The sequence below is a fragment of the Colias croceus genome, chromosome 26 (genome assembly GCF_905220415.1).
Source record: "Colias croceus chromosome 26, ilColCroc2.1".
In the NCBI taxonomy this organism is placed as follows: domain Eukaryota; kingdom Metazoa; phylum Arthropoda; class Insecta; order Lepidoptera; family Pieridae; genus Colias; species Colias croceus.
Window position 1 is genome coordinate 6,338,146 of NC_059562.1, and position 23,956 is coordinate 6,362,101.

The 23,956-nt window shown below is 33.1% G+C and overlaps 1 protein-coding gene across 1 annotated transcript in view; it reads left to right on the plus strand.

Moving 5' to 3' along the window:
• Positions 1 to 23,956, plus strand: part of LOC123703407 (muscle calcium channel subunit alpha-1-like) — a 57,951-nt gene that overhangs the window by 32,759 nt on the left and 1,236 nt on the right. Inside the window, exons 13-48 of the mRNA XM_045651364.1 lie at positions 839 to 990; positions 1,477 to 1,687; positions 2,080 to 2,200; positions 2,728 to 2,816; positions 3,047 to 3,147; positions 3,455 to 3,567; positions 3,859 to 4,009; positions 4,370 to 4,505; positions 5,126 to 5,289; positions 5,712 to 5,799; positions 5,880 to 5,987; positions 7,219 to 7,271; positions 7,461 to 7,598; positions 7,825 to 7,939; positions 8,025 to 8,155; positions 8,623 to 8,767; positions 9,097 to 9,177; positions 9,388 to 9,489; positions 9,789 to 9,812; positions 9,971 to 9,994; positions 10,102 to 10,287; positions 14,328 to 14,427; positions 15,084 to 15,259; positions 15,533 to 15,630; positions 15,774 to 15,862; positions 16,101 to 16,241; positions 16,761 to 16,926; positions 18,046 to 18,054; positions 19,040 to 19,196; positions 19,537 to 19,653; positions 19,831 to 19,898; positions 20,283 to 20,375; positions 21,422 to 21,462; positions 22,868 to 22,944; positions 23,439 to 23,545; positions 23,854 to 23,920. Coding sequence (XP_045507320.1) covers positions 839 to 990; positions 1,477 to 1,687; positions 2,080 to 2,200; positions 2,728 to 2,816; positions 3,047 to 3,147; positions 3,455 to 3,567; positions 3,859 to 4,009; positions 4,370 to 4,505; positions 5,126 to 5,289; positions 5,712 to 5,799; positions 5,880 to 5,987; positions 7,219 to 7,271; positions 7,461 to 7,598; positions 7,825 to 7,939; positions 8,025 to 8,155; positions 8,623 to 8,767; positions 9,097 to 9,177; positions 9,388 to 9,489; positions 9,789 to 9,812; positions 9,971 to 9,994; positions 10,102 to 10,287; positions 14,328 to 14,427; positions 15,084 to 15,259; positions 15,533 to 15,630; positions 15,774 to 15,862; positions 16,101 to 16,241; positions 16,761 to 16,926; positions 18,046 to 18,054; positions 19,040 to 19,196; positions 19,537 to 19,653; positions 19,831 to 19,898; positions 20,283 to 20,375; positions 21,422 to 21,462; positions 22,868 to 22,944; positions 23,439 to 23,545; positions 23,854 to 23,920 — 3,939 coding nt within the window. The remainder of the gene's footprint in view (positions 1 to 838; positions 991 to 1,476; positions 1,688 to 2,079; positions 2,201 to 2,727; positions 2,817 to 3,046; positions 3,148 to 3,454; positions 3,568 to 3,858; positions 4,010 to 4,369; positions 4,506 to 5,125; positions 5,290 to 5,711; positions 5,800 to 5,879; positions 5,988 to 7,218; positions 7,272 to 7,460; positions 7,599 to 7,824; positions 7,940 to 8,024; positions 8,156 to 8,622; positions 8,768 to 9,096; positions 9,178 to 9,387; positions 9,490 to 9,788; positions 9,813 to 9,970; positions 9,995 to 10,101; positions 10,288 to 14,327; positions 14,428 to 15,083; positions 15,260 to 15,532; positions 15,631 to 15,773; positions 15,863 to 16,100; positions 16,242 to 16,760; positions 16,927 to 18,045; positions 18,055 to 19,039; positions 19,197 to 19,536; positions 19,654 to 19,830; positions 19,899 to 20,282; positions 20,376 to 21,421; positions 21,463 to 22,867; positions 22,945 to 23,438; positions 23,546 to 23,853; positions 23,921 to 23,956) is intronic.

Below are 23,956 nucleotides of genomic sequence, written 5' to 3' on the forward strand. Positions count from 1 at the left end.
TGTGCGTGTACTAGTGTACACACGTAAGAAGTGAAACTTCTTTATGACCTTATTTTTCAAAAAATAATTTACTATATTCAACTTTACAGAAATACGTCGAATCACGAATGGTAGGTATAGGAAAAAGATGGCGCGTAACGGAAAAATGTCACGCGTAACGAAAAAATGTTAGACTAAATTTTTTTCCAACCCCGATAAAGAAGTTTCACTTCAAAAAAAATGAAAATCAATTCCATAATTTTACTTTCGAGTGTATAATATCATTAATTAAAGTCAAGCTCGTATTTTTCTTTATAATGTTGTAAATTATGATTTTATTCATTTTAATTTGATTTATAATGGTTTATTTTATCAAAATATCTGAAACTCTACAAGAATATACAGTGAGTTCATCTATAGTAATATCCTAATTATGATTATATATACATTTTTATTAGGTGTTTCATAATTTGGTTATGTTACAACGTTTCCGTGTTTTATCATTATACTAGCTTATCGCGCGCGGCTTCGCCCGCTTTGTCTAAAACATAATAATTAATATACTAAAACCTTCCTCTTCAATCACTCTATCTATTAAAAAAACCGCATCAAAATCCGTTGCGTAGTTTTAAAGATTTAAGCATACATAGGGACATAGGAACAGAGAAAGCGATTTTGTTTTATACTATGTAGTGATTATATTTACATCATCTGATGTATCACCATCATTTTCAATACCATTTACTACACTTATATCACCTGTTTAATTTATTATATCATCTATTTTACCATATTCCAATGTTATTTCATATCCTTTTTGACCTATTTCATTCTTTATATTATCTGTTTCCTTTTACAGGGCTATTTCGTGTCCCTGTTCAACCGTTTTGACTGTTTCGTGATGGTGTGTTCAATTGTCGAACTGGCTCTCACTATATCGGGAACGATTCCGCAACTTGGTATATCTGTGTTGAGATGTGTTAGATTGTTGCGGGTGTTTAAGGTTACTAAGTAAGTATTGTTTTTCTTTATGGTATAAAATAATATGAATTTCGAAAATAGCACTTGTAGTAAAATGTGTTCGTACAATGTAACTTTTCTATCGCGACTTCTCTCATAAATATATCTTGGCCATTAAATCTTATCCCAGATTTATATATCCATCTTCAGGATTCTAACTTATAAAAAAATTATCCAATTTGGTCTTAGAGTCATAACATAATAATAAACATTATCATCATAACTTGTGTATCGTCTTTTTGATCTGAGTTTTGTAATGATATCTTTCCCTTTATTTTTACCAATTATGCAATTACCTAAGTTTCCAAACTTATTAAAACATTTACAATCTACATGCTTTAATTTCTCCATAAATTACTTTGGTCTTTGAAAAACATAAATAATCGTATTATCCCTGCTCTAAATATAATTGAAACATTAATATTTAGAACTTGACGTTTTCTAACACAATAAAATTAAAATCCACTTTTTACCCAGGTATTGGCGGTCCCTCTCCAACCTGGTAGCATCTCTTCTCAACTCCATCCAGTCGATCTTCTCCCTTCTCTTACTCTTGTTCCTCTTCATCATGATCTTCGCGTTACTGGGGATGCAGGTGTTTGGTGGAAGATTTGATTATGAACCAGAGGAGCAGAAGGAAAGACATAACTTTGACTCTTTCTGGCAAGCTGTGTTGACTATGTTCCAGGTATTTACTTGTATATCTTTCATTGATTTTGTGATAGATTTAAATGCTTCATTTTTCCGATGTTTATTGTTATTGATAGCTATATAGAATAAAATTTCTTCTATTAGTACTTACTTGCTTACTCTTACATTCAGGTTCATTTCTTATCTTTTATATTTCTGCCTGTGTCCCTTTCCTAGGTTACTAAAATCTACAATTCTCTATTATGTTACTCTATTTTATGTTACCTATTCCTGCATTTATCATCGTCCTGTAATTTCTATTACAATCTTTTCTAGTCTCCTAAATTCAATATAACTTTCAGCATATAGTTGTTATTTAATTTACTACAAATAAATCATTAACTTCTTGTTACAATTATCTCATTCATTCATCTATTTTATTATTATCAGATCCTAACAGGCGAGGACTGGAATGTGGTAATGTACCACGGTATCAACGCGTACGGTGGAGTGGGGACTCCCGGCATGTTGGCCTCTATATACTTTATTGTTATCTTTATTTGTGGTAACTGTATCCTTTTTATTAAATAGATGATTGAAAATTATATTTTGCTGTGTGGAAATGGTATTTGAAATTTGTAGTTTTGGTATGATTTGTAAAAGATACTGTAAATTTTGATCAGTGTAGAGGTGGGGATCAAAAATTTATTTTGAAATGAAATCTACACTAATATTATAAAGAGGAAAACTTTGTTTGTTTGTTTGATTATAATGAATAGGCTCATAAACTACTGGACCGATTTTAGAAATTCTTTCACCATTCGATAGCTACATTATCCACGAGTAATAAAGGCTATATTATCACGCTAAGACCAACAGGAGCGGAGCCACGCGGGTGAAACCGCGCGGCACAGCTAGTGTCATATAAATTGGGACAATAATTGAAAACTGTAAATGATGAGTTTCATTTAAGATTAAAAAAAAATCATCTTACAATAGTTAAATCGATTGAACTATCACAATCTACATTGTTAATATTATACCAAATTAAGTATACTTGTGAATTTTAAAACAATAAAATACCTGAGACAAGAACAGATATTCTATTGAACGTGTTCTTGGCTATTGCTGTTGATAATTTGGGAGATGCTGAAGATATGGATGAAGAAATTGTTAAAGAAAAAGATGTAAGTATTAAGGGGCTAGAAAATAATTAGCAATAAATAACAAATAATTAATTGTTAATTTTTAATTATATGCAAGATAATGTTTATTTATGACTACATTGTATTAAATGTTGCAAATTCTTAAATTCTACTTTCAAATAATGTCTTATATAAGTTTCATTTCTAGGGATAAAATTAATATTTTACATAATATTAAAACAGTAAATTAATTTGTTGAATTCATAATTCAGGGTGCAGATAATCCTGAAGCAGGAAATCCACAACTAGATGAAGAGAGAGGTGAAACTGATGATGAATATGCTAATGATGAAGAAGGGTATTCTAGTGAAGGGTGAGGTTTTAATATATATTTGAATTTCTATATTGGTAAGAGTTATAATATTATATATATTTTCGATATATTAATACGAAAGATGATATCTAATTGCAATTTTTACATGCAGCCAAAAGTATAAAAAATATAAGAGAGTGGCCAGGTAAATAGCGTACATATTTTAATGTTTAAATGTAGTTTTTAATTTTAATATCAGTACATACTAATAAGTTACCATGAATATAATATGTAGTTCATTTGTGATGTACTACATAGATTGATTTAGAAATGTGAATTAAAATATTGTTTATTTTATTAAAACTAGATCAGAAAATGAATACGAAGAGACAGGATCTGAGGAAGAAGTTGAGCTAGAGCAAGAGGAACAAAATGACGACGTTAAAGATGTTTTAGTGACAGCTGAGAAGAAACAAAACGGTAACACATTCCATCTGTAGTTCATATTCATTAATTTAATTGGCAAATCTGTGGAAATACTTAATTGTAGTCTCGATTCCTACTAAAATATTTCATTCAATATGTGTTAATATTATAATCCGATTTGTACTTATTTCAAAAAAAAAAACATAAGTATTTCATTTTTATTGTATTATTTCAATATAAAGGGAAGAATGACCCTAGAAGTTAAAAGTGGCTTAAATATATGATCTGAAACAATGTTAACGTTATATAAATCCAGCAAATGAAATTGAATTATCGGTATTTTAGGCGACATAAAGAAAGAGGAACCACAACCTCCTCCCAAACGCCAGCCAACCATCACAGCTCGACCTAGAAGATTGTCTGAAGTGGAAATAAAGACCCAGGAAAAACCAATACCAGAAGCCACCAGCTTCTTTGTATTTTCTAAAGATAATTGGTAAGAATATACCAATTTCATAAATGTTCTTTTTAATTGGAGAAGAGAGCTCAAGAAGGAGAGAGCAGAAGAGAGCAGTATTGGCAATAATTGAAGTATCTAGATTTTTATAAACAAGTCAGATAGGGAGGATATGATATCAATACAGATTATGATAAGTTGTATAATAAAAAAGTGTGTGTGCTGAGCGCACGTGTCAGAAGTGAAACTACTTTGGCAAAATACAAAGATACCAAAATCGTCGCCTAGCTCCATAATGTGACGGTATTACCATGATGCGACCTTGAAATTTTACTCTCAACGCGCCTAAAGAAGTATCATTTCAAAAATTCTTCAAAATATTTATTTTTATTTTTCCAGGTTCCGAGTGTCCTGTTACAAAGTACAGAACAACTCTTGGTTCAGAAATCTCATTTTGGTTTGTATTCTCGCCTCGTCTCTCATGTTGGCGATGGAAGATCCTGTTGAGGGGAAAGCTACTGAAGCGAAACGTGAGGTTAGTCTTTCTTTCTTTTTAATTATAAATCAAGATTTTGTTTTTGTGATCAATTTTTAAACTACTATCAACTCGAAAAAGTGTTAAATACCCTTTTAGTATAAATAGTTCTCTTGGCCGTATAGATCGTTTAACTTACTTTAGGTATACTTCTTTATTTCGATTCAGACTAGTCTACTGCGTAGGAAATATTAGTACTGGGCATGTGAAAATTTCTGCAACTATTTATTTACCCTAACCCGTAACTGGAAAATTTTTGCAACTATTTATTTACCCTAACCTGTAACTGGAAAATTTCTGCAACTATTTATTTACCCTAACCCGTAACTGGAAAATTTCTGAAACTATTTATTTACCCTAACCCGTAACTGGAAATTTCTGAAACTATTTAATTACCCTAACCCGTAACAGGAAAATTTCTGCAACTATTTATTTACTCTAATCCGTAAGTGTTCTTTGTTTGTTGGATGAGCCTGAAATCAAATTTCTACATTGTAGTCTTTTTGCAGCTATAAGTTATTGTACAACACAATTTCACAAATAAGCCAATAAATAAACAATATATTTTCCTTTTTTTATATTGCTATATGGTTTCACAAATCAATTATTAAATATTCCAGATCCTCCGCAAAATAGACTACTTCTTCACAACAGTATTTACCATCGAGTTACTCCTAAAGCTCATCACGTATGGCTTCATCTTGCACAAGGACGCCTTCTGTAGATCTGCTTTCAATTTGTTGGATTTGTTGGTTGTTATAGTTTCTCTTGTTTCTTTGACTGGGTGAGTTTTATCGTCTGTTTAATTGTTTTTGTCATTACCATTATGATCAGTATTGACATTATTATATTTGTATGATTCTTGTATTAATTTTTTTATCATTACCATTTTGATAAGTATCGCTATTATTATATTTGTATGATTGTTAAATAACTAAAAATCGTAAAATTTCCTCCACATCATTATATGTAAGTTTCAAGAATAAAAGATTTTAAAATCGATTTGAAAAACTCTATTCTAACTACAGCAGTAGAAAAGTTTGACAATGGAAAATAAAGTGAAGTGATGTTTACTGCGCAATGAATGTTATAAAATATGTTTATGCTACACAACATATATTTTATAAAACACTTTAGCTGTTAAACTATTTTATTGATTGACATTTACTTACAACAAGTTATTTATTAATCTTTCTTATATTTCAGCTCAAACAACGTATCGTTCATAAAAATCTTGCGAGTGTTCAGAGTGTTGAGACCGCTCCGTGCGATCAACCGAGCGAAGGGCTTGAAGGTCAGTACCATTGCAATACCGACTCTATCTCATACAGAATAAAGTCCAGTTTAGTAAAATGTATTTTTACGTATTTCTAGCACGTAGTACAATGCGTTATCGTTGCTATTAAAACGATCGGCAACATTTTGTTGGTGACAAACCTCCTTCAGTTCATGTTCGCTGTAATGGGAGTGCAAATGTTCAAGGTAGAGGAATGTTTTTTGCATTTATTTTGAGTTTTTTTTTTTCAACGACACCTTTGGGTACCATTTTATGTAGTAAGTATAGCACTAGCTGTGTTCGCACGTTACTTGATTAGAACGTTCTCTATCTATCGAAAATAATGCTTCGTTCTCAGCATCCGACTATTTAGATCTTGGGCTGTTTAGAAATTTTTGACTCTCAAATAATCTGATTACGTTTGTGTGTGAGGCTTTTTCTTTTCGATCATTACTAACCCTTGCTTTGTCCGTGGGTCCAAAAATTCGCTTTAGGTTCACGCGTGTTCGTTTTAACTATTTTTTTCCACAAAACCCAAAGGTGTTGTGTGCTACTTGTAAAGTGTATGTGATTTTTTGGACTCAAAATGAGCTTTTTTGTGTTTTTTTGCACCCCTACCTGGACATTTCCGCTCGAGAAGTAGGAATAAGGTACTTGGTTTCACGATTTTTTTTTGAGTTTGTTCAAGTCAGATCAGGACACTGGCATTTTGTTTTTTGAAATTAAAAACCAAGGACTAATGTCTTGTAAAATATTTTGTTTTGTTGAATAACAGTTTTTTTTATTTTTCTTACACAAATGTTCGCGATGCAACGTCACGTTTTTGGATGAATGGAAAATTATTTTTTGGTAACGTAACTGTGGATTTAACAAACGTAACTCTTTGTTCATGTGACAGTATGTGGTCAAGTGTGTGTTTGCTTCAATAAAATCGATCGGGAACATTCTGGTGATCAATCATATGTTGCAATTTATGTTCGCTGTTGTTGGCATACAATTGTTTAAGGTACTGCTTTATTTGATATTCTGTCCAAAGGAATATGGTATTCTGTAATAATGCAGATTATTTTTAAAATTGAAAAAATCTTACAATTAGATTATGTTCTGATAAGATAAGCTTTACAAGTATTGTAGTAAACATTTTCAATACACTATTAAGTTAATGAAGTTTAATTGAAAACACAAATCATCAACATATTCGAAAGTAAACGAAAACGAAAGTGAGTAAAATAAAACATATCGTTCACAAAGTAACTACTGTACAAAAACTAAGACGTTAATTTTAAATTTCAAATATCATATACGTTTGGTCAGAATTATAGCGTATTAACAACTTAATCACGTGTGTGCCTTTCCTCATGGTATGGTTTATATTTTGCTGTGTTATTACCCTATTTCGTATTAATTTATAAATTAATTAACTTGAGTTGGTTTCAGGGAAAATTCTATATGTGTTCAGATATAACCAAAGTGGATTCTGATCAATGCCAGTAAGTATTGTATCAAGTTCTATACGATAACAAATATTGTCACATTATTTTCATTCAGTCGTTATCTCATCATGATCATCATAATCATTTTCTAGACAAACTTGATCATCGTCATTAAATTTATCATTATTATCAATAAGCATGTTTTGGGTATGTTTTCGAGAATTCCTAAAATTTTCCACTTTTCAGGGGAGCTTATCTGGTATATAAGAATAATAAACCAACAATCGAAGATCGTATTTGGATGAAAAATAAGTTTAATTTTGATAATGTACTGAATGGAATGCTCACGTTGTTTACTGTGTCCACATTTGAAGGGTGGCCAGGGTAAGTTATTTTAGTTTTTATTGTATTTGTTCCATAAATTTTGTGTGTTTATTTATTCATATACATTTTCGAACCCCTGTATTCGATATTCAAGCCGTCGTTATGATCATTCGGTTTCTTATATTTTGTTCAATTCAATTCTAATTAAAATTGGTGTTAAGTTCTTGTAAAAACAAAGAACAACTGAATTATTTCGTTACACTTATACCTTTAAACATTGTTATAGCTTATTATCTACATCAATGGATTCGAATGAAGAGAATCACGGACCTATAGAAAATTCTCGGCCGCTTGTCGCGTTTTTCTATATAAGTTATATTATTGTGATAGCATTTTTTATGGTAAGTTTAACTTCTTGTTTTATAATGTATGTGACTTTTTAAATAATATTAAGCTTGTAATACTAACTATAATTAATTTTTTCAGGTTAATATATTCGTAGGTTTTGTCATAGTAACATTCCAAAAGGAAGGAGAGCAGGAGTTTAAAGATTGTGAATTAGATAAAAATCAAAGAAATTGTATAGAGTTTGCGTTAAAAGCAAAACCAATAAGAAGGTAAGTAATCTAGCATAAGATAGTTATTAAATTTGTTTTTAAATTGTGGTCCTAGTATAGAACCCAGCGGTACTCCTTGCTATTTTTTCAATAAGCTTGTACAATATTACAAGAATGATTATTCAAACAAATTGAAATTGTTTAACATTCACGTTTCTGTGATTATTCAATGAACATACTCTTTAAATAGAGCATTTATAAGGAATACTTTGTATATTTTAAACGGATACCAAGTCAAACGCGTTTCTTAGTACTAAAGTAAACTTTTAAAATCTACGTATTCAACTATTGGCTTCTAAATTGAATTTCCATTTATATATACAGGCTAGTTCTTCGAACTTAGCCTAAAACGGGTGCCACTTATACCTACTCTTTAATTTTGAACAAAACTATATTGAATATGTCCATGTCTATGTCTATGAAAGAATAAGAAATAAACGATATATTATTATTATTATTAATTACAGGTATATACCAAAACATAGAATACAGTATAAGACATGGTGGTTTGTGACGTCACAAAGATTTGAGTATGTGATATTTTTCTTCATTGTACTCAATACAGTTGCCCTTATGATGAAATATCATGACGCAAAACCTCTCTATAAGAAAGTAAGTAGTAAATAAACATTATTACTAGTAGATTTTTTTCTATGGTGTTGTTCAAGTATTTGAATCAAAATTCTTGTTATTTTATACTAGCGGTCCGCCCCGGCTTCGCCCATGGTACATATTTCGCAATAAAAGGTAGCTTATGTTCTTTCTCAGGGTCTAAAGATTGTCTGTGCCAAATTTCATCAAAATCGCTCCAGTAGTTTATGCGTGAAAACCTTACATTTGTACATACATACATACAAACCTTTCCTCTTTATAATATTAGTATAGATTTGCTATAATATTGACTACTTACTTACTACTAATATGGCACATTATATTTTCAGGCGTTAGATTATCTTAACATGGTTTTAACTACAGTTTTCATGTTGGAGTTCGTATTTAAATTGGCAGCATTTAGATTTAAGGTGAGTAATCCTTTTTAAGCAATTAATCATAATCAATTGAGTAATTGAGTAAAACAAGTAAAGACCTTAAAAGATAGAAACAGACAAAGGTATGTAGGAATATCAAGAACTGCGGTAAAGTACGCTAGTAGGTACTGGTTACAACTTAAAATAAACTAAATCTGGTAATGAGAAGATTTCTTTTATAGTTGGATTTAAAACTTTTTACAGAATTACTTCGGTGACGCGTGGAATACGACAGATTTTATTCTGGTTGTAGGTAGTATAATAGATATTGTAGTGACGCAAGTGAACGAAAATAAACTGCCAGCTGTGAGTATACTTTATTTTACTGATACATTTTTTGTAATTACATAAATATTTAAGGAGGAAATAAATAAATCAAACAAATCTACTGAAGATATAGTATGATATCTTGTATAACCTATATGTTACACAGTAATTTATTGACAAAGAACTAAGGTGTCCTTGACATAAATAATATAATAGTAATAATAAGCCACACAAAGGCTTTTTGTGTTTCTAGAGTAAACATTTTATTTGATGAGGCAGGAAATGGAAATGAGTTGAAAAAAGCTTTATCAATTAAATATAAAATGTTTTTTTTTCAGCTTGCCCCCTTGGAAATGAAAGAGGTAAGCACAGTTTCCTTTAAATAACTTATAGTTTTTCTTAATATAGAATATAACGTTGTTAAATATTTTCAAAATTTAAGCCATAGTGGGTAGCAAAATATGATTTTTTATAATAAAATATTAGAACCACTGTTTTATTTCTTTATCTATTTTTGCAGCTCGACGCATCTGAAAACAAGGAGGTGAGCAACGTAAATTTTATCAACGATTTTTTTAAATAATATTATCTTACCTTTAAAATTGCATTATTATTTCCACAAATCTATTAATATATTATTTTCCTTTCCAGGGTACCCTTCTTAAATACGTCATCTTCTTCCGACTGTTTCGAGCTATGCGACTCATAAAACTATTATCTCGGGGCGAGCGAATACGAACCTTATTGTGGACGTTCATAAAGTCGTTTCAAGCTTTGCCCTATGTTGCTTTGTTGATTGTTTTGTTGTTCTTCATTTATGCTGTTGTTGGGATGCAGGTGAGTTTTAAATATCTTTATTTTAAATAAATAAATAAATATTTCGTTTACTGATTCCGTTGCTGTAGTATTTTTAACGCCGGATGTCTGGTTTTGGAGAGCAGCGGGATTCGAAGAAACGGTTCTCCGCTGGCCGACCGCAGGTTGTAGGAGGCCCAAGTAATGAGTTAGCCACTCATGAAAGGCTGCCCCGCCGCCTGCGCATAATCCCAGATTGGCTTCAACGTGCCGGTTGGCGACCGGAAGAGAGGACCCGTTGGCGATATCTGGGGGGTTTCGGGCGTCCCCGCGGTCTCCAGGCCAGCCATCTTCCAGCGTTGGTATTGCATGCATCGCGATGTTATTTTATTGATGTCTGAGCCTCGTTCAACTGCTAAATGTTCCTGCCTATTCACGCCTTAAACACGAAATAAAACATGAAAAAAGTCCGAAACAGAAATAAGTTTACACAGCGGCGGCACTTCCTCTCTTTAAAAGTGCACCTCTCTAATATTCGAGGATTGCACTCCAATCTCCTTCCAGTACACCACCACCTTGAGACTGATAAGCCGCACTTGCTTTTCTTAACGGAGACACAAATCAGATGTCCACCTGACTCGTCGTACCTCGGATATCCGGGATACTCATTGGAACATAATTTCCGTCCTAAAGCTGGTGTATGTGCATATGTACGTGATGATATCTGTTCACAACGTCTCCGCCACCTTGAAGATCATAATTTCTCTGTTCTGTGGATCATGATTGAAACTTCGTCTGAACAAATAGTCTACTCTTGTGTCTACCGTTCGCACAGTGGGGACTCAGATACAACAAGGCTCTTCAATTATCTGAGTGAGACCGTCGATACAGTACAACTAAGATTCCCTAGCGCGCAAATTGTGCTTCTCAGTGACTTTAATGCCTGTCACAGTGAATGGTTGTTTCCGTTTCGAAAAACCGATCATGCTGGGAAGGAAGTATTCAATTTCGTAACTTCACATAACCTCACCCAACTAGTAACTGACGCAACCCGCATCCCTGACGTTGAAGGCCATTCTGCAAACTGTCTCGACCTTCTGATGACTACTGATCCAGACCGATACATGGTAATGGTAACCGCACCTTTAGGTACTTCAGACCACTGTCTGGTGAAGTCTGTGTCAACATACTCTCCTCCTGATCTCTCGGCTAAAGGAAAGAGGAGAGTATGGAGATATAATTCAGCAGATTGGGACGAAATGCGGCACTTTTTTGCGTCTTACCCCTGGCAACAGGTTTGTTTTGGCTCCAATGACCCGTCGCTCTGTGCTGAAAATGTCACAGATGTTATTCGTCAAGCAATGGAATATTACATACCGTTCTCTGATGTCTCCATCAGTAGCAAAACCCGCCCTTGGTTCAATAGTAAATGCGCCACAGCTGAACGGAACAAGCAAGTTGCATACCGGAACTGGGCAGACGCGCGTCTCCGTAAAGATCCTGACATCAGTAAGCTCAAGAAAATATTTAACAGGGCATCTAAGTTTTGCAAGAAGGTGATGAAAGAAGCACATCGCGACCATATCCGCCATATAGGGAACAGGCTATCATCTTACCCAGCCGGTAGCAAAGCCTTTTGGTCTCTTGCGAAAGCTGTGGAAACCAACTTTTCTCGACCCTCTTTTCCTCCACTGTTTAAACCTGACGGGTCCCTTGCCCATAGTGCGAAAGAGAAAGCAGATGTGTTCGCATTTCATTTCTCCACCAACTCTCGTCTAGGTCCTACGAATGTAATTCCACCTAGCATACCACATTGTGGTTCCCTAATGCCAGAAATTCGTATAAAACAAAAAGAAGTGTTGAATGAAATGCGCAACCTAGACGTAAATAAAGCAAGTGGGCCCGATGGTATACCAGCGATCGTCTTGAAGACCTGCGCACCTGAGATATCACCAATTCTCACTCGCCTGTTTCGCCTGTCTCTCCAAATGGGGGTGGTGCCTAAAGCATGGAAGCTCGCTAACATCCAACCAGTGCCTAAGAAAGGAAGTCGCGCTGACCCATCTAATTATCGGCCGATCTCAATAACATCCATAATTTGCAAAATTATGCAGAGAATATTGAACTATAGGCTCCTCACGCATCTTGAATCCAACGACCTTCTAAATGATCGCCAGTACGGTTTCCGTAAGAGGAGATCTACTGGTGACCTTCTAGTTCACGCTTCACATCTGTGGGGAGAAGCCTTGGAGAATCATGGGGAGGCTCTTGCTGTGTCCCTTGACATCTCCAAGGCTTTTGATAAAGTTTTGGCACGACAGTTTAATAAACAAGCTTCCTTCCTATGGAGTGCCCTCCACCCTTAGCATTTGGATAGCTGATTTCCTACGGGAACGATCAGTGCGTGTCGTCGTCGATGGCTGCGCTTCTGATCAATTGGCAATTAATGCCGGAGTTCCCCAAGGATCTGTCCTGTCTGCAACGCTGTTTCTGCTGCACATAAATGATATGCTTAAGCATAACATTTTTGGGTATGCAGATGACAGCACCGTTGTAGAACGGTACTTATCTGATGCTATTGCAACAAAGGACAAAATTAAAATGGAAAGAGAGGCCATGGTCGAACGCGTGAATAGGACACTTAGAGAGGTCTCAGATTGGGGCGACGCCAATCTTGTCCAATTCAATGCCAATAAAACTCAGGCTTGCCTTTTCACTGCCAAAAAGAGTAGTTTTGAGCTGACGCCTTCTTTTCAGAATGTAGCGATTACAGTAGCTGACCACCTCGAGCTACTAGGAGTAACTCTCTCATCTGATCTTAACTTCGGTGCTTTCATCGAATCCAAGGCTCGAATGGCTGCCAAAAAACTTGGCATATTATCGAAGGTCAGGCAGTACTTCACACCAAAACAGCTTCTAAATATATATCAAGCACAAATTCGTTCGTGTGTGGAGTACTGCAGCCATTTATGGGCTGGAGCTGCAAAAACACATCTAGGAGCATTGGATTCGATTGAGAGACGTGCTGTAAGGATTATAGATGACCAGAATCTGACCAAGAGTAGACTGCTTAGTCTTGAACATAGACGTAAAGTCGCATGCCTATCAGTTTTTTACCGCTTGCACTTCGGGGAATGTGCAACGGAGCTGCATAATCTCATTCCACCCTCCCCTTTCCACCACAGAACATCTCGACGCGCGCTTGGCTTCCATCCCTTCATAGTTGATGTACCTTTTTTGCGCACAAAACGGTTTCAGAACTCTTTTATAAACCGAACAGCGAGGGACTGGAACGCCTTGCCCGCGTCTGTCTTTCCAGAAACCTATAATCCGGATCTGTTCAGGGTAAAAGTGAATAGGCTCTTTCTAGGCAGGCATGCTCATTCATAGACTGCATCACTACTTACCATCAGGTAGGATGCAGTCAAATGCCTGGCTATCTTTAATAAAAAAAAAAAAAAAAAAATATTTAGGGACAATTTTCACACACGGCACGATCTGATCCCATACTAAGTTTTCGCTTGTGTTATGGAAACCAGATGGCTGATAAACATACATATATAATTTTAAATAAATACTTATATAGATAATTAACACCCAGACACAGAGCGAACATCTATGTTCATCACACAAATATTTGCCCCGGGTGGGGATCGAACCTACGACCTCTGGCTTGGAAGGCAGGGCCACTACCAACCTAGCCAACCGGCCAGTCAAATTGTCATTTGCCATTTTGATATCCTTGAAATCAGTTTAATATTAGGTATGAAGTTACTAGCCGTCCGCCTCGGCTTCGCCTGTGGTACATGTTTACATTTTCTCATCATAACAACTATTCCTCAGTACTTCAAGGAATATTATAAAAAAATAATTAACGAAATCGGTCCAGCCGTTCTCGAGCAACACATTTAGATCCATTTGTAACATAAAATAGAAGATAATTGATGCTTTATGATGTGAGCATTTGATATAGCTTCTTGTAACTATAATTACAACCAAATTACAACATATACTATAGTGGAGATCACACCAACGCCACAAATGTCAAATTCTCCTATTTTTTACTCTGCATTTATTTTCAGCTCTTTGGAAAAATAGCACTCGATGATGATATTATAACGAGAAATAACAATTTCCAAACATTTGGTGGTGCACTGATGGTGCTATTTAGATCAGCTACGGGTAAGTTAATAACGTCAATTTTCTATAGTCTGTGGTCTATACTTAGATCATCAATGATGTTACAGTTTTAGTGAAAAAAAAAATAGATTAAATAAATAAATAATTTATTGCATAAAACATGGTACTGTATACAAAGATATTAAGATCAAAATTATATAACATTCATGTTTTTACTATAACTACATAGATTAATGAAGATTTATTAAAAATATTTCATGAAAAGATTGTTATGCTTAGAACAGATTATCTATTATTATCTTATGCTATATAATAATACTAGCTTACCGCCCGCGGCTTCGCCCGCTTTCTCTAAAACGATTTGAGATTTAAACTATCCTATCTCTCAAGTTGGATCGAACTGCATATGGTGCGAATTTTATTATCATCGGTTAAGTGGTTTAGGAGTCCATTGAGGACAAACATTGTGACACGAGATTTATATATATTATAAGACTAGTTTACCGCCCGCGGCTTCGCCCGCTTTCTCTAAAACGATTTGAGATTTAAACTATCCTATCTCTCAAGTTGGATCGAACTGCACATGGTGTGCGAATTTTATTATAATCGGTTAAGTGGTTTAGGAGTCCATTGAGGACAAACATTGTGACACGAGATTTATATATTATATATTATAAGATGCTATATTATGATGCCAGGAGAAGCCTGGCAGGACATAATGATGGCTCTGTCACCAAACGAAGACGAGCATCCTGGAGTACCGGTAGCTTGCTTCAGACCTGATGGAGACAACTCCACATTATCTGATGAAGGATGTGGAACCCGCCTCTCCTTCCCTTACTTTATATCTTTCTCGCTGCTTTGTACGTTTTTGGTAAGTGCTTTTGTTTAAAAGGAGCTAGTTTTAGTGGTGCAAATTAATTTTCTTTTAAGACACATTTGGTATCTAGTGCTTTGTTAAATTCATTATTATTTAGATAATAACATTTAACTGTTTTATAGGTATATTTGATTTAGTTTTGAAATAATTTGATTTAGGCTGTTCTAATTGTTGTTCTTTCGAAACTTTTAAATTGGAAATTAACTCTGTGATAAGTATTAACATTATTTTATTATTTGAGATGAGAAATTAAATGTTGTTTTTTAGATTATCAATTTGTTCGTCGCTGTTATTATGGATAACTTCGATTACTTGACGAGAGATTGGTCTATCCTCGGACCGCATCATCTTGATGAATTTGTAAGGTGAGTTTATTACAATATTCATTATAATTTGTTTAAAAACGATGTGCATCTTATTTGAAACGCATTATTGTTCAATTTCCTATGAACTAAGAATTAGTTATAATAAATTTACTGTCTGTTTCTTTTATTTGTATCTTTTATAGATTGTGGAGTGAGTACGACCCGGATGCCAAAGGACGTATCAAACATTTGGACGTGGTAACATTATTGAGGAAAATCAGTCCTCCATTGGGTAAGTAATATTATGTTTTGGTAGGTATTTTATTTAAGCTTATTAATATTCATTAATTAATTTTAGAATCAACTTATCATCTGATAAGTCAACTTGGCATCAGCAAATTATAGTTCCTTCACCTCTTTTTTTCAATACATTTGTTTTCAAATTTTAGAGTTAAGTAGGTACGTTGATCTGGAAGAGATAAGACTGTCAAAATACATGTATTTTCGATATATTTATATAATAATCACAGGTTTCGGCAAGCTATGTCCGCACCGCACGGCTTGCAAGCGTCTCGTTTCAATGAACATGCCGCTCAACTCCGATGGTACTGTTAACTTTAACGCCACTTTATTTGCTGTTGTACGGACACAGCTGCAAATTAAAACTACTGGTAAGTTTATTTATAGGAAAACTTTTTATTTCTTGGTCGCAATGGTCGTTAATATTGGTGATATAACTAAGGAAATAGAGATAGAAGTGAATAGGGTTGAAGACAATGACAAGTAAGTAAAAAATGGTTAGTACTTACGTAGTAGGTAAAATATCATTAGAAAAATGATAGGTAATAAGAAGTTGCAATTTAAAAGGAGATAATAAAGAAATGACATTGAAAAGTGTATCGCAATTACATTACACTGCAAAATAATCTTAAATTTGACAGACTGTGCAATTTTCGTTTGTATATCAATACGTTTTGATAAAAAAAACGATGTGTGACACAGGGGGACTGCCGCAGTTAAACCATTGCAAGCTATGCCTTCAAGCCACACCTCCGCCCGTCGGAGTGGGGAGCGTGAGGTTTTTTCGTTACGGAATTTCTCGATTCGGTCCCCACGCTCAAAGCCCGCGATAGAAGCTATGCAATAGCTTAATTATCTTATCTAATGCAAGATTGTTATTTTTCAAACAGGTGTAATAGACGAATGCAACACAGAACTGCGTTCTATCATCAAAAAGGTATGGAAGAGAACATCTCCCAAACTGCTGGACCAAGTGGTCCCTCCACCGGGAGATCCAAATGAGATCACGGTCGGCAAGTTCTATGCTACCTTCCTCATTCAGGACTACTTTAGAAGGTGAGTCTGTAGAAACAGATTAAAATATAAATATAGATTTTTTTACGTGTTTTGACTTGTAAAATGATTTTCAAAAATGAAAAATAGTCAGCTAGGTTGTCAATTATAAATTTCTAGCTGTTATAATAGGTATCTAGATTGTCTATTGTCTTTTAGTAGCTGTTCTAGTTTCAATTTTTTTTTTCATAACGTCACTTCCTATAAATTTAATGGCAGTTATTTTGATTGCAGTCGAATCATTCAATCAGTAAGAAACTTATATCCTACGTCATTCACTATACGTTTAACATCTTTGATTGATTTCTCAATGATGAAAATTATTTCCTTTCCAAATTATTTATTGACCAAATTTCATCAAAATTGGCCAGTGTAAGCGTAATCGACGGATATTTTCCAACGACTTTAGAAAAAAGACTTGCCAACTATTTTTAAGTTCAATTGTAACGAACCAACAAACATAGGTTAAAATAATAAGTAGAAAATATAAAGCATTATAATGATGTGCTTATTGATGTTAAAGTAAATGTATGTGGCATAATATTTGCACCGGCATGACGTGTAAAATATAAATGCACAGTAGATAGAGTAGAATAGAAATATACGTTATTTAATGAAAGTTTACAACAATTAATGACAGTTAAAATTATTGTCGTAAACAACAGATATTGTTAGACTCTTTGGTAATATAATTAACTCTAAGGTAATAAGAGCTAGCGCGCAAGAGCAACTTTTGTCTCCGCAACTATTTATTTATTTATTTATAATCTTTATTGCATACAAAACAAATACAAATTTCACTCACACAGACAGGACATTTGATGCAAAGGGCGGCTTTATTGCTTCAAGCAATTTCTTCCAAGCAACCCGAACTATTTTGTCTTTCCCATCAACTCTATGGGCTAGTAAAAAAGTGCGCGCACGTAGCGATGCAACTTCCTATAGAGTTGATGGGAGAGACAAAATAGTTGCGGAGACACAAGTTACTCTTGCGCGCTAGCTCTAAAATAACCCTGAATAAATAACGGAATAAATTCATAAATTCTGTCATTAATTGTTAATATTAAGAAAGTAAGGGGTATAAAACTGGCAATACTAATATTATAATATTCTATTTTATAGGAACCATGCGTAAGTCAACATTTCAATTTTAAGCAACCAATGCAATTTTTGCTGTAATTTTGCTTTGTCCTCGGCATTCTGACGATAGCCGAGGATGTTGCTTAAAGATTTTACAATTATTACCTTTTATAGTTTTCGATAGTCCCCTTTTTATAATTCAAACAATCATCGATTAATAATTTTTAACTTTACATGTAGAGGTGGAAACTCTTTTCAACTATATCTATGTATTAGACACTTGTCTATAATCCAACTAATTTAGGATGGTTGTTTGATTTCGTTTAGTTTTCTTTTTCAGTTCCCTAGCATTCCGAATTCTGAGTTTCATTTGACCAGACTTGGTGCATGATTTAAATCTTATTAATTCCAAAGCATGTTTTCTCCACGCATAACTGTTTTTGTTTCTACAACCACTCGCTTTTACAATTTGCACTTTTTTCATTTTGCTAGCCCGTTTTATTGTTTTAGCGTGGTTTCGGTGTTTTTTGAAGATTTGCATGTAAAATCCACTTGATATCACAACTGGCTTGGCTAACATTGTTAAATTATTGAGTTTACGTCGAGAAGACATGTTCTTGGAATGATTATTTTGGATGAAGTTGCCCTATGTCTTTTAGAATGACATGAAATTTCTATAATAATCGAATGAATATGCGAGGCATTATTCTTGAGTTGTATTATTTTTAGTTTGTTATGTGAGTTTGAGTTTGTCAAGATGGTGAATAATTTGAATAAATCGAGTTATTTACATTTTATCTTATATCGAGCTAGCCCCTATATTCCAAATTATTATACCTTCCTTTTTGATTGGTCAGTTTATCCAATATTTTAAAACTATTCAAAAACGAATACCCTCCTTTAATTGGCTATTTAGTCCAATATTCCAAACAATTCAAAAACGAAACTTATTGCTTTCATCCACATCCAAAACATTCGACCTAACAAACGGTTACTACCAAATCACAATGCTTATGACAAACAACGCTATCCACAGATTCAGGAAGCGAAAAGAGCTGGCAGCAGCTCAAAACAACCAGATGACTTTACAAGCTGGTTTGAGGACCTTGCATGAGGCGGGTCCAGAACTAAAGAGGGCTATATCGGGTAACCTGGATGAGATTGTTGGGGAGACTGTGGAACCTATGCATAGGGTAGGTTGAGTTGATTTGCTAAAATTATCTTTTATTTATTTTCATAATGAGCCTAGTTGTTAAATTAGCCTAATGTTTCAGTAGATTATTAATAATGGTCAGTTTTAGAAATGTTGATCTTAGGAATTAAATGAATCTTTTTTATTGCGCATTACAAATCAATCAAGTCAAACTTATGGGATTTTAGATTTTTGTCTCAGATAACTTTATCAGTTGATCAAAACTAGATTTATATGTTTGCTTATATTTCTTTAATAGGATCTTTGAATATATGTGTTCTATAATAATAGTATAGTGAAGATTGAATTGGGTATTTGAATAAAAAAAAATTTTTTTTCAGCGCAATCACACACTATTTGGTCAAGTTTGGACAAGTATAAAGAAAGGACGCGGCAGTTTCTACGCACCGCGCAAAGTGCCAAAAACTATGGTTAAATCTAAATCCGCTAATGGTAAAGTATTCACATATATTTTTTTTAATAAACTTTTTCGAATAGTACTTGATGATTCAAATGTAAATTGAAGTTTTCTATTCGATAATTTTAAAATGAATGAATTAGATGCTCAAGAAGGAATAAAGAGATTTTTTTCATGTTATTTTGATTTAACTTTGAATATTTTTGTAGGTGACAAGAACATGACTCTAAGTATGATGATGCAGAGGGAACTGGGTATGGATGGAAAGATACCAGAAGAGGAGAAGTAAGTGATAGACGATATAAGACACTAAAAGAAGAAACAGATAGTTTTTACAAACATTGTTTTTTATTATTGATTTTTACAAAGATAAATTAATTACAAAAATTATGCATGCATAAATGTTGCTATTCTATGTATTCACTATCGCTAACAATAAGGTAATGAAATAAACAAAAATGAAATAAAAAGCCTTAATTACTTCTTAATTTAATTAATTCAAAATTTATTTAATAAAAATTATAGCTCTTAGCAATGTGCCAGATTTCATGTAAATCGGTTCGGCAGTTTTTGGGTGTAGGAGTAACAAACAAATATACAAACTTTCGCATTTATAATATGAGTAGGATATAAAGTGAAGAAGTCATATTAAATTGATTATTTCCTCAGTAAATACGATGAAAACAGTGATGGTGATGAAGAGATCGCGATGCAGCCGCTTCTTCATGGAAAGGACTCCGAGAGGATCTTTAGGGTTATCGAGTAAGTTCTATTATCTAGTTAAATTCTGTGACTTTGTCTATGTTTAGCTCTTTTTATTGTATAGGTACATTCCGTGGCTGTTTATTTTAGTTATTTCTTTATTTCAATTTTTTAAATATTAGATAATTTTTAGAACTTCTATTTCATAAAAGTCCTGTGAAAATCGTGTCAGCTTTTCGAAGATACATTAATTTGGCTTTTTTCTTATTTCGTTTGCTCCAGAAATCACCTTTCTTCATAAAAAATAATAAGCGTAACATAGTAGTGTTTTCTTTAAAACTATTTTATATGTATTTATTACATTATGTATTTTGTTTATTTTAATAATAATGTGAGCAATCATGAAGTCAGGCCATTTTAAAAAATTACGGGAATAAATTACGGTTACGAAAAAGTATTTCCAAGCATGCAATATACTATTAAATGTACATATTTTTAACTTCATTAATGCTCACGAAATATTGATAGAAAAACATATTTTGTATACATATGACTTATTGTATTTTGGTTATTAGTATCTATATTGTATCGGTGTCGTATTTAAAATCATGGCACATTAAAATAATCTGCATGTTTTGAATCTTTATACTAATGCCGAGTCAAATAAATTTTGCGTGCAAAAGCTCTACCTATAATTTTATGAAAGCGCCATCTATTTATCAGAAATATTTTAAGTTTTTAGAATCGCGCCATCTTGTGTTCAGGTATTGAATTAAATATTTGTTAGAAGAGCTTTCAAAGCTTTCTCAGAGGTGTTTTCTTATAAAATATGTAAAAGTTATAGATGGCGTTGTATTAATAGAATGCACTCTAGGGAATGGAAGCAATATTATAATTTAAAAACGCATTATTATGTATAATAGACAATAATAATTTTTATATTGGGAGTTATTTGTGGTACATTTGTATGTAAACATTTCTCTTATTAAAAGTTACCTTCGTAAATTCAACAAAATAAATATTATCGGTTTGAATTATTAGGTACCACTTTTTCATTCAATTTTATAAAGTGGCATTAGTATAAAAATACTTGGTAATGTTTACAGAAAAACATCCAACGAACTTATGAAGAATATGAGAAACAGCAGTAAGTTTTTAGTGTGTTTTGATTGTGTCATGCATTTATTATAAACAACTAAACAATCATGTGTAAGAATTGTTAAAAGTGTAGATAAATAGGTAGGTACGTAAGCATGGTGCATGATTGAGACATTAAAGCATGGATTTAAAAGCATGTTTTATGAAAAACTATGCTATCAAAATATTTTAAGATATTATAGTTACTATGGGGCGGATTAAAATCTATGTGCAATAAGTAATAATTTAGGAACTACATATTCGTCAACGTTTTAAAATTAAGGCAACAAATTATTCATTATTTAATCGATGCAAAAAAAGAAAGGTTTCCTCATTCCTGTTATAATACGCTTTTTCTGTATATATTTTTCTTTCTTTTTTCATTTCGTTAGAGTTTTAAAGAAATAATATAATATCAAGGTAGCTGGCAGATTATTTGCTCTATGTAAATTTGTTATATTACTTAGCGGTCTTATAACTCAAAAATTACATTTTAGAAAATTATATGATAAGATCATAATCATAATCATAATCATTTATTCACCATAAAATACAAAATTAAATACATAGTATCATTATCTTAATTAATATGATAAGATTGCCTGAAGACTGATAGTAAACAGCCTAGTGTTTATCCAGGAGTCCTGGCTTAAACGTTTTAACGACTATAATAATTCAATTTATAGTCTACTAGCTTTCCACCCGCAGCTTCGCCCGCGCAGTTAAAGAAAAACCCACATAGTACACGTTCCCGTGGGATTTCCGGGATAAAACCTATCCCTTTTCCCGGGGTAAAAAGTAGCCTATGTCCTTTCTCGGGTATCAAAATATCTCCATACCAAATTTCATGCAAATAGGTTCAGTAGTTTAGGCGTGATTGAGTAACAGACAGACAGACAGAGTTACTATCGCATTTATAATATCGCTTTCAAAAGGTACGTGAAACTTCAAAGATAACAACATGGGGGGATGATGATTATAACAAAATATATATAGCCTTTTTGCGAAGCATTTTTTAAAATATAGATACACTGGAATAAAAGGATTTAAATTAGGTTCACCACTCTAACAAAAATCATATTTTATTCTTATATTTTATATATCTATGTTAAATAATGCTTGTATTAAAATAATGTTGGCACGCACTACTAGTAAATAACAAAATAATTGTTGTCTGTTAGTCTTTACATAAAGACGTTTAGGAAAAAAAAATATGTTGAAAATTATACTTATCCCTTTTGTTGAAGTAAATATAATAATCGATTATTTTAAATTAATGGAGACGATTTTCCCTAAAAATAACTTTTATTTGTTTTTGGTTTTGATTTTTGTGTTCATTTGAATTTGCGTGTGGTTTTTTAACCATTATACTTTAATTATTGAAATAAACATGTTTTTTTTTATACTTACAACAGATCGTGACAATATGCCCAAACAGACAAACAACGTGCCTTATTGTGTAGACAATCCAGCGGAGAATCTTATAGCTCGGGTGAGTTACATATAAAATAGTATGAACTGAATGTATTGTGTAACGTTAAAGCTTTAAGCTTCTGTGTTAATAACTGGTATTTTATTGCATGTTTTTGTTCCCAAATTTCAAATATCTCTATATAAATTTTATAAGATAGGTATAAAATTTTATGTTCGAATCTCTTTATTTATCTACTTCAATCATCTATTATCATACATAGAATAACTTTCTACGCTTCATTAGCTTAGATACTTTCAGGATCTTATATTTTGGGATAGATTCTATATTTCAGCATCCTATATATCCGGAACTCTACATATTTTCTGGACCCTATATTTCGCGAGTACAGTTTATCTTACATTTCTGGACCCTATACTTCGCGAGTACAGTTTATCTTACATTTCTGGACCCTATACTTCGCGATTACAGTTTATCTTACATTTCTGGATCCTATATTTCAGGTTCATATATTCAGGGTACTAAATTTCGGGATCCTATATTGTATATTGCAGGTGCTAACCGAGCAAGGTCTGGGCAAGTACTGTGACGCGGAGTTCCTGCAGAGCACCGCGCGCGAGATGCAGGACGCGCTCGACCTCTCGCAGGAGGAGATGGACACGTATGATGTTTTGCATTTATTTTGTTATTTTTACCCTATTTCTTTACAGGTTTTATTTATATATATCCGTTTTTAATGCTGTTTTTTTGCTAGTTATTTAGTGCGATATAAAGCTGTAATTGAGTATTGAGTCAAATTGTTCAAACTAACTAATAACTAATTTATTTTTTTAATAGTTAATATAATATCGCACATTTTTTTATACATAACAAAAATTGTATTAAATTACTAACGAGTTCAGGTTCGATACCGATAATAAATAATGGATGTATATTTTTTAATGTTCTGAAATAAATTTTGTTTCACAGCGCCGCTAATCAAATAATTTTACAAGAGCGCAACATGATGAGGGATCCGAATATACACAGCGATGTGGTAAGTTTCTAAGGTTTACTTATTAGAGTAATAAGT